The sequence below is a fragment of the Corvus moneduloides genome, chromosome 7 (genome assembly GCF_009650955.1).
Source record: "Corvus moneduloides isolate bCorMon1 chromosome 7, bCorMon1.pri, whole genome shotgun sequence".
NCBI lineage: Eukaryota > Metazoa > Chordata > Aves > Passeriformes > Corvidae > Corvus > Corvus moneduloides.
Window position 1 is genome coordinate 8932136 of NC_045482.1, and position 11164 is coordinate 8943299.

General features: G+C 47.5%; 1 protein-coding gene across 1 annotated transcript; it reads left to right on the forward strand.

The window, feature by feature from the left end:
* Window positions 1-398: 398 nt before the first annotated feature.
* Window positions 399-9919, forward strand: LOC116446830. The gene is made up of 3 exons (XM_032115217.1): window positions 399-1103; window positions 8993-9171; window positions 9880-9919. The coding sequence occupies exons 1-2, from the start codon at window positions 536-538 to the stop codon at window positions 9028-9030; spliced, it is 606 nt and encodes a 201-aa protein (XP_031971108.1). The 5' UTR covers window positions 399-535; the 3' UTR covers window positions 9031-9171; window positions 9880-9919.
* The last annotated feature ends 1245 nt before the right edge of the window (window positions 9920-11164 follow it).

Below are 11164 nucleotides of genomic sequence, written 5' to 3' on the forward strand. Positions count from 1 at the left end.
CTGCGCGGGGGAAGCAGCAGGTCCCGGCCCGCCGCGTCACGTGCGCCGCCGCGCCGCCCCCATTGGCCGAGCGGGATGCGGGGCCCGGCGGGCGGGGCCGGCGGTGCCGCTGCGCCCCGCGGCAGCGCCCGGGGCAGGGCCGGGCCGGGCCGGGCCGGGCCAGCGGGGCCGCGGGCAGCGCTGCGCACCCCTGCGCACCCCTGCGCCCGGGGGCGCCGTCCCGCCGGCTGCGGGGATGCGCCGGCCCCGTCGGGGCGCGGGCCAGGCAGCGCCGCGCCTCTCCGCGCCCCTCCGCGCCCAGACATGTGCGCGTACGGCCCGGGCCGGCGCCGAGCCGCAGGTGGCAAGCGCGCCCGCGGGCAGGGACATCCGTGACACCCTCCGCGCACACACACCGCACACGCTCGGGCGCTGCTGAAGTTGCCAACCGCGCGCCCGGGTGCCGGTATTTAATCACGCGCGGATGCGACGTTAGGAAAATAAAACGCGGTCACGGCTGTAGGGTCTGGAGAGGGCAGAGGGCCGGAGAGGTGACATGGGGAAGAAACGAGCACTGCGGGGAAAACAGGGAGAAGAGAGAGAGGAAAGATCTTGCCCAGCCTCGGCAGGCAGCGGCCAAGGTTTTCTCGGGCTGCAGCACCATCCCACCATCCCCGCCACGGAGCCGGAGGAAAATGCACCATCACGCTGGCACGGAGGGCTGCTCTGCCCCCCACACCTCAGGCACGCTGGCGGAGCGCAGCCCCGTAGCAGCATCCCGCCGCCTCCAGCCGGCGATGTGCCACGGGGCTGCGGGAGCCGCCTCCCCGCTGCGCCCTGCGCCGCGGATCCTCCTCCCCTGCTCCTATCTGGGGCTTCAGTTTTAGGAGGCGGTTGCCAGGACGGTCGGTGGGGACTCCCCTCGCTCCCCGGGCGGCGGGAGCACAGGAGCAGTGTCCCCCTCACCCTCCCTCCGCGGTCGGTGTTGGTAGCCGCCGGCCCAGCCCCTGCCCCGGCCCCGCCGCAGGGCTCGGGGCGGCCCAAGTTCGCCCCCTCCTTCGCGCATCTCCGGGCCCGTCGGCGATCGGCGCCCGGGCGTAGCGAAGCCGACAGACACTCGCCAGGTAAATCGGACCCCTTGCCCCCCGACCGGCGCTTAACGTGCGGCCGTGCTGCCGGCGGGATGGGGCGGCCGGCGGCTTGGGAGACAAGGACGCGTTAGACTGGAGAATAATAAAAAAAGATCGGATCGATTTCTGCAGACGGCAGCAGGGGAGCGCTTTCTAAACACGGGCGCTGGACCCCGCGGCCGCCCGTGCCGGTGGGAGCAGCCGGCGGAGCAGCCGGGCCGGGCAGGACCGCGGGGAGGATGCCAGGCGTTCGGCAGGCGGGCTGGGCTGGGCTGGCTGGTCCTGCCCCTCCTCCGGCCCCTCCTCCGCCCATGGGGGCAGCTCGGCATCTCCGAGGGCTCCGGCAGCGCACGGCCGAGCCCCGAGAGTGGGCGCTGCAGGCGGGAATAGGGTACGGTTCCCTCTGGGCCTGGAGACCCCCGAATGTGTCCGAGGAGACTCTGCTGGAAATTTGCTGTTCCCGAAAGTATGACCTCCTTTTCGACCCCTAAGTTAAAGATTTAGAACTTGCTTCTTAAAAACACTGGCTGACATGTTCAATGCATCCACGCTTTGATGAGTCCACACAAATCCTTGCACCAGTACTACTGCTTGTTATCCCTTCATACAGGGGCATGGTATGCGGGAGCCAAGGAATACTTCATGCTCCTTTAATTCCCGTCTAGCATCTCTGTAAGATCTAAACCAGGTTTTCTTCTGCCTCCTTTCTCCCCTGTGCATCTCTGTCTGCTCCCTGCTCTGCCCACCTGCTGCTATCTGTACTGACCTCTTCTGCCCACCTGTACTCCAGAAGCCTTTGCTACAATTAAAGGGTATCAATTTGCACATTCCAATGTGTTCTAAAACTCTGATGAAGATTCACACAAATCCGTGCCTACAATTTCCTATTTACTAATCAAGACCTAAGCAGAAAGAAAATACTAATTTTTACTGCCTGCTAGTGGTTGCACTGAATCTCATGCTTCATCTTCTGTGGGCTTACAGAGCATCTGCCAGCTGAGCACCTGGTGCCAGATAATTTTTTTTCCTTCATTTTATCTCCTTACTTCACTTTTTTATGCCATTTGGTTATTTCATATACTACCACATTCCTTTTATTTCCCCTGTCCCCTCTTCCCTCTTTTCCCTCTTCCTTTTTGTTTTAACTTTTTTTTTTTTTTTTTCTCTTTTTCATTACTGCTTGCTAAAATTCAGCTTTCTGCTTGACAGATCACTGAGGTGCTTAAAAATCAAAAATGTCCTGGCTGGCCAGTTACCACAGTCACACATCCTCTCCAGGGGAATGTCCTTCTCTCCCTTCCTATCCTTCTGCTCCCCCCTTGTTTCTTCTTCCCGCTTCCCTGCTTCTTCTGTGTGGTCTCACTTTTCTACATTCTCCTGGTTGCAATTAACAAAGCCTGCAGTTTCTATTCCCTTCTTCTTCTTTTCCTCCACTCTCCTCCCTTCTTCCACCCCAACCTGCCTTCATTTCCACGTAGCTACAGGTCATAAAGGCACCACTGGCCTCATCTGTGGACCATTTTAGCCAGACCACACAGGGAATGAAACTGCTAGGTCAGTCTTTCCCAGACGAGCAGCCAGACCCTCTCTGACGTGTCCCTCCTGCCACAATAACTCACGCTCAAGATGATGCCACGAGTGTACCCAGCCTTCACAGAGTACCATTAAATCCAGCAGCAGAACCCGGCTCTGGCCCGTGTTGTCCCCAGAGTGCCGTATAACACTGCAGCCACCGAGCTTCAGGCTCACGGTGCTGACTAACAATCACCCTGCTTTATTTTCAGCCACTCACACAACAGGCACTGCTTGGAAACAACGAAGAAGCCCCTCTGTTTGTATGCTGGTTCTCAGACTTTGGGATGTGGAAGTTTCACCAGAGGTCCTGTAATTGCCGCAACATGACACCTGAACTGTGAACCTGAAACTGTCTGAAGGGCAATCTCCTTACGGCACAGTAGAACAGTGTTTGCTCTGACTAGCACTGGTACTCTCCTTAAAAAGATTTTTGTTGTTGATATGAAAACTCTACTTATAAAAACATTTTTATAAGAGAAGAATACGCCTGTCTGTTCCAAAAGGGACGGCTAGGCCCGCAAGCCCCTTTTCTCAATTACGCTCTCTAGCAATTTTTTTTGAATTGTGGAGACTGAGATGCAATCATTTTTTCATGTAGTTCTTTGCTCCAAAGCATTCTACCCTCTTAATGCGACACCGCACACACCATCTCTCAGTAGCACATTATTCCCAGCTATACTTCAACACTTAGGCTAGTTGACATCTACAGTCTTGTACTCCCTGATGTGCCCATCCCATCTCACCGCTGCACAAAATCCACTACTTGTAAACCGTGCAGGCAGCGCTAGGCTGGTGTGAGGTACAAATTGTGACCAGCATCTCCTCACTGAAATACTGAGGGCATGCTATTGAGCTACCAGTGGGGTTCCTTGCAGCTACCTGTTGGACTCTAATGCCAGATGAGCAGCAAAAATAATCAACCCTCTTGGAAGAGCCCTTGTAGAAAGTGATGAGGGCAGGCTACATCGTGAGTGTTAGACCCATCTCTTGTAGAGCTTTACTGAGGCCTGCACAGTTTTGAGGTGCTTATGCTACAAGAAACAGGCCGATGAGAGGCTTCAAGGGCAGCTGATACTGGTGCAGATTTATCCAATACACGTGGCCATGCCATGCGTACCCATGCTCGGAGATCAGCTCCCAGCTGTCAAGCAGCTGTTCGAGATGTTTCAGGCCCTCAAAGATCTCAAAGCGAGGGCAGGGTGTGTCCTGGCTCTGCACTGCACTCCTTGAGCTGGGACTGGGCAGCAGCAGCTGGCAGAGGAGGCCAGGGGCCAGACTGCACCTGATCCCAGTCCCACGTAGCTGTGTCTGTGAGTAATGCCTTCTGTTGCTGTGCTTGGCCAGGAGACGCTGTACTGGCGAGGAATTATGCAACCTCAGTTATTCACACTTGTGTTATATCTTGGCTGTGCTGCTCTTGGGAGGCTGCAGATTCCAAAAAGTTTCCCACAACTTGGGAGAAGCCAAATGGTACAAGATGAGTGTACCAAAACCTCCTCAAAAACACAAGCTCTGGGTACACAACACTTGTTCTCTTTCTTCTCTGTCTATCCAAAGACTATGAAGCTAAGTTCATGGATCCTTATCTTTAAAACACTTTATGGCCTGTTTCTGATGTCTCTGAAGGCCCTAGGAAGGCAACCTTGGCCAAGAATATCAGTGAAAAAAAAGTTTTTACAGTTCAGTTAATATTTACAAACAATGTTTTCATTGAATCCGCACTAAAAGTATGGGCTAATGCTCCACAGCTGCTAAGAACAAATCCCACCAAATGTACGAGGGACATTTGAGTTAGCCTCTTCCCTGCTGACACCACATCACAGCCTGTTTATGAAACACACATTGACAGAATTGAAAAAACCCCAACCAAACCCCACTCTGCACAATTCTTGAGAGACTGAGAGCTACACGTGTGTAAGCTACGCAAGCTACCGCCACTAGTTATAGTTCCTAAGGAAAAAAAAGTGAAAAAATCTATTTAGCCTACAACAGACTTGCCCAAACATGGTCCCAGCCAATCCTAAAGAGAATGGAGTGCGGGGATCCCCTATTTTCAATGGTAATGCCTCTTGACAAAAGCATGGGTCTGATTCAAAAGATCCCACCAGAAAAGGCTTGGAAGCCCACTTGCCAGTCAAAAGACCCAACGCAGAAGGAAAGGATGTTACCTATTCCAGCAAAGACCAGTGAAGGACACACAACCTGTATGCACTTGCTCTGTATGAAGCTGGAATTTCTCCCCTCACTGTGGAGAAACAATGCTTATTCCAGGTCTGTATATTTTCAGGCCTGCTTTGACCAAAAGTTGGCATACTTAGCCTAGACACGTGTTTCTGTCAGAAGTTTGTGAATCTCAAGCAGATTTTATGATCATCTATTTTTCATGTGTGCAGGAAAAGCACACATGGCTTCACTCGAATGCACAGGCAGTAGCTCTTTACCTACATGCAGTTTTACAGATTTTATACAGCTTTCAGCTACATCACATATCTCAATGCAAAGTATGCCACTCTTGGATATCACATGGATTTTTAATGCTCTGAGGGATCCTTTGGGTCTATAAACAACAAGTAGATTACATACATCTATATCATGACAGACTTTTTCTCCCCCTTGCTTGTGAGAGAAATATGGCTTGTTGTTCCCTGGAACTAGTATGGAATCCAAGTGCAATTCATATACACTTACGAGAAAAGAGTGCCACATTTTTCATTGTAATTAACTGCTTCAGAGCAAGATTTCTCATGTATAAAGATGAAGAAAGGTCTCAGCTTTGCCTGAAAGACAACTTGCCTTTCAGCAATGTCTCACACTTTGAGTTTTGACTGAAACATTCCACTACTTTGGTGACCCGTTGTGCCAAAAAAGCTGTCTTGTGTTACTCTTTGCTTTCAACTGAATTTGCCGGCACATGCCAAGGGACAGAACAAAGTATTGCAATTCATACTGGAACACTATTCGGTGCTGTTCCACACATGAAATTGATGTCAGGAAAAAGTGCACAATGGGCATGGAAAACGCAAATAAATACTGTGATCCTTTTATCTTCAGTTTTAAATAGATGGATTGAAATGCATGGATCCTAAAGGTTTATGAACCTGTTTGTAGTCCATTCTGGAGTTTTAACGTTTCATGCAGCTTGTAAGAGGGGGTGTATTATTTATAAAAAGTCATGGTTATTCAGCAGTGTTTATTTCTGAAGAGCAACAAAACATCTTCAAGGGAGAAGAAGAAATTCATAACTCTGGTTTACTACCAGGGTTAGCCAACGTAACAGTCTTTTTTCATTATTAATTTACAAAGAACTTTACTCTTATGAGCACATTTGGAGCACTGGACATTTTGCTACCAGCAGTAGAAATCACCTCCTTCTCTCAGGACAGGCAGCACTGCAAGGGATTCAATGGTTTGACAGCCTTTCAAAGAGCAGATAGAGAAAGAGGTGGATGGTGAGAACTTTACTGTTGTAGAGAGACTTGAGCTTTATTTTTGCAGCTCTTTTCCCAGCACAGTATTGAATGGAAATTCAGAACCAGGGCCTGCAAGGAGAAAACCCAGAGCAACTATTCACCGATATAATTTCTGTGTGACATGAGTTTCTTGGCCATGTGAACAATTTCTTCTGTCTGATGAAACGTAACATCCAATTTCTTGTTTTCATTTTCTATCTTTGGGCTCCTTTACCCAGAGTTGTTTTTAAGACAACGGGCCTGAAAGAATTATAATGTAAAAGTAAGTGCAGCCTTAGCACATCTTTGGTCTTTCTAGCTACTTTACCTCATTGGAATTGCAGTGATTGCTTTTCTTCCTAGCAGGTAATAAATCAGTTTCAATGGAAAAGAAAAACAACTCAGACATAAACCAGCATTTTCAAATGGTGTTTCTCTGTCAACTTTTAGCTTCACCCTCTATGAAAGTGGAGCTTGCAGAAGTTAAGTTCAGCTCACCTCAACTGACCACACAGGATCCTTCTACCTAGATACAATTCCTGCAAGCCACCAAGGGGAATTCATAGTTTAACTGAACAAATCCCAAGCAGTCTGACCTATCTGTCCTGTCTCTGCTTGGCAATACTGTCAACAGAAACACCTGAAACTGTGTCTGTCTGTAGAGCAGAGAGCCCAGCCACGGAGAGATGTAGCACTGCTCGTCACTGGAGCCATTTCTGGCTTGTCTCCAGCAGAGCCTTGAGGACAGGTAGATGGGACTGCTCAGGGGTGACAGAGAGTGTCTCTGTGGTTAATAGTTCCCAACAGGTTTTATTTCCATGAATTTCCCACAAACCACGCAAACATATGGTAGCCAGGAGGACCTCTGGTCACAAGCTTCATGCTGTGTGAGAAGATAACTTTCCTAACCTTGGCACCTGCTAACATCATTTGATACTCCTACTTCTTGCATTATGAAACAATAAACAATCATTTTGTATTCAGCACCTTGTGCCAGCCCTTATCTGTAAGCTCTGCTCTGTGCCTCCTGATATATTACTAAATCATTCTAACAGATAACATCCTGCCCATGCTTTCCTTTTGCGTAGGAATGGAGACCTGGCACCTGTGCCCCTACTCATGAGAGGCATCAATGGGCAGTGTCTGACCACTGCATGCATTGCCAGCATGAGTGTCCCTGCCACAGTCCTGAGAGTGTCCCTGCTGTCCCGAGCACATGGCATGGGTACAGTGTGTGAGCCCAAAGACACTGCTACCCGTTAAACACAAGGGTTTGGGATCTAAAGGGCACTTGTACACCCCAGGCAAATATAGGCATAAGTTCAACTGCTCTGTCGTGGTATCGTGCCAAAGTGTGACCAGAGTGGTGGTGTGGTTCTGTGTGGCACTCAGTGAGAGCCTGGTGGACAGCCTTCAGCTGGCCTGTCTCAGGTCAGAGAATGAAGGGTCATGGGAGCATTTCCAGTTGTCCTTGGGAACGGAACATCAATGAAAATCAAGTATAACAGAAAAAGCTCTTGAAGGATTTGCATAAGAAGGATTTGCACCTGGATCAGAAGTCAAAATCCGTAGAAATTTTTGCATACACACACACACACACACACACACACACTCATACCCACACGCATGCACGAAACATAATGCTTTAGATATTATGAAATCAGATTCCACATCTGAGAAGGGAGAGGCCCAGAAGAGCTGCAGTTTTGTATAACATCATTTGGCACTTTCTATCTCAGGATCTGAAAGGGGTGTTTTGGCAATACTGACATTGTACACAACAGACTACCAACAGCACGCACAGAGATGGTGTTCTAAGGGAAGCGAATACTGCTTCCCGTTTAATGTATGCCACCAATATTTCAGGTGGAGTAGTCAGGTAGAGTATCTTAGTAAGCCACACTAATCTCCTATCTGATTTGCAAGCTATCACACATGTATTTAACTTTACCTTAAATGAAACAAAACAGCAATGCAGTGAAATATTGTTGAAACTTGAAAACAGTTCACTCCATGTAATTAAATTTTAATTTAAAATGTCATTGCTTGTGTATGATAGAAACATTTTTTATGATCAGACAATTTCTAAATAATAATTACCTTTATTTGAAGGCATATCAACTCCAAACAGTAAAAAATGCAAATGAAGATTCTTCACTAGCTAAAACATGGATGTCAAATTATATATATAAATAGTAACTTATTAAAAAAAAAACATTTGTCAAGTACATCAAGTAAAGCTCTGGAATAATACAGAGCTCGTGCTGCCTTAACCAGAAAGTTTAATAGCTTCCATTTAAAAAAAGAGGAATTAAAGGCAGAGTGCAGTCCTAAATACCACTCCCATCTACTCTGCAAATAGTGGCAGAGTAATTTTTCATTGGTCTGTGACACATGAACAGAAAGCATCCTGGGTATTTGCTGCCCAATACATGAGAAGTGGATTTTGGATCTAATATTGGGAGACCCAAACTGAAGGTGAGCAAGACACCTCTGCACTTGTGACATCCACAAAGTTACTCATCCCTCTCCACAGCCACCCAGCTGTGTTTTCCTCTGCTGGTGATCCGTGTCTTTGCTGACCCCACTCTGCTCCCGGACCCTGTGCAGTGAGGTTTCCAGGCACAGCACACACCCTGCTTTCCTGCAGTCCCACGCTGCTGGGAGAAGTGGGACCCTCTGGCACAAGTTGTCTTGGTTGAGTGTCTACCCTCCTCCTGCTGCAGCTCTGCTGGAGGATCTCCACCCCAGATGGGTGAGGATATGAGGATAGGACTGGCAAAGGCTTTGGCTTCCTATGGAAATGGCACACACTGCCCAGAACAGAGCCTTGCCACTTGTTTTTCCTTTACTTCCTAGAACTTGCCACAACTTTGGAGCAAGGCAATCACCGTTAAATTCTGTGCAGGAGAAATACACAGCAATTATGAGAAGTTCTCTGCAATCCCCTGTCCTACATTAGCCACTGCCTCACTGCAGGATGCAGACAGGGCGTGGAGGAGTCTGGTGCAAGAAGGACTCCAAGAGATCCCCTGCAGGTAATTTATGAGCTTAGACTGCTCTAAATGGTTCTTATTCCTGTCATAGCAGGAGGATGTAAAATCTGTGCTGTGCCAGCTCTGTAAAGCGAGCAGGGTGTGTGGATATGCAATAGGTTGATAACAGACAAGGTGCCAGTAGATGGCTCTCAAGATATGAGGCCTATGGCTTTCACAGGGCTGAGACACCTTCCCGGTTAGGGAGCAATGCTGCTGCTGCATGCCGGGAGCAAAGCAGCCCCTCCAACTGCACCTTGGGACAGGACAGGGATTGCATGGAACTGTGGCATCTTCTCCCCAGACATGCCTAAAAATAGCAAAGTTCTTAGCTTTGTTGTTTTTGATAACTCAAGGCAAAAATGCACTCCTCACTAAAGCATGCTTGAAATCTCCCTTTAATTCTTTAAGTGAGATTTAAGGGCTGTTTAAGTAGGCTGGGAAAAGCTGAGATTATGCTTCTGCAGTACCCCTGTTAGCGTGCAAGAAGAGGTACTGCCAGTCCCAGGGGGGTTATGTAGTTAATAAGTCAGATTTTCTTAACTAAACAGTTGAGCTATGTCTATTTAGAGTTGATTTTCTCAAGCATACATGAACTAACACCCCTAAGGGGAGGGGGTCCAGGAGGGATGCTCACAGTTAGAAATTCTACAGAGGATTGAAATGAATTTTTAGTACTGTGTAACTACAGTAGATAACATTGAATTGCAGAAGAGAGAAGAGAAGAGAAGAGAAGAGAAGAGAAGAGAAGAGAAGAGAAGAAGAGAAGAGAAGAGAAGAGAAGAGAAGAGAAGAGAAGAGAAGAGAAGAGAAGAGAAGAGAAGAGAAGAGAAGAGAAGAGAAGAGAAGAGAAGGAGAAGAGATCTCATTCTCAATTTAGGCAGTGATTTATATCCCAAGTCTAAATTTTGTGAATTAAGTAAAGGTAGAAAACAAAACCAGTTAAATTCTTTTAGCTATTCAATCCCTCCTAAAACAAGGAAGAGGATTTGTACGCCACAACTTTATTCACACACCTGGCCATTTAATATATAAACTAGAAATTCTGCTGGAAATGTTATTAAAATTTTAATTATATTTGATTTTATTGTTACTTTAAATGCAGTTTTTTCACAAAGCATGTCCTGAGGCCTTAGCCACTCAGCTGTGATATATTTTCCTGGTCAGCAACCCCAGTCTATATTTATTATACTCCTTCTGTTTCTTGGTTTCATGTCAGGGACAGCCAGAGTGATTTCTGACTAAATAATTAGCCAAGGGAACACCAGCTCTGTGTTTCCATACTCATTAGGTTAGCGAGAAAAGAAAACTAACTTTCATAATCTCTTTCCCTATAGGTACCTGGCAGTTTCCAGGAGCAAAGCAGGGAGAAAATGTAATTGCTAGAATCTCACACACTCATTAGACTAATGATATCTTTTTCTCTCAATCTTGCCCTATAAAGGCATCTGTAGAAGTGAAGGCATAGAGCTGCTGCTTCCCATTATAATAGGAAGAAGAAATGCAGGCTTGTAGTATTTCAGCCCCATCAAGCAATAGTGTGAGCGTGTAGAATATTACAGTATTATGTAATATGGTAGAATAAGATAATAGCATAATACAGTATTGTTATACACAGTGTGCCCAAACCATTTCCAGCCACAAGCAAAATAAGGGTGAGGGCAGGGGGCTTTTACTGGCACCAGCAAAGGTTAGGAGTCCTGAGTGACCTGCCTTCCGTGCCCTCCAGTGGAACAACACTTCCTAATTTCCAGCTCTGCTCCCGAGTTCATGCGTGTTCTTGTCTTTCCTCTTGCTTCCTCCCACTCCAATCCAACCACAGGCTACAGAGGGAATTTAAGGAAGGTAGCTGGGTAAGTTTTGTCAGGTAAGTTAGGTCTGCTACCTGTTTTGCATGAAGAGTATGTAGTATTTCAGACTATTTAAAAAAATAAAAAAGGATGAACTTTCACTGAGAAGTCGGGATGAGCTGAGCTGGGAACATACTGCTTTATTT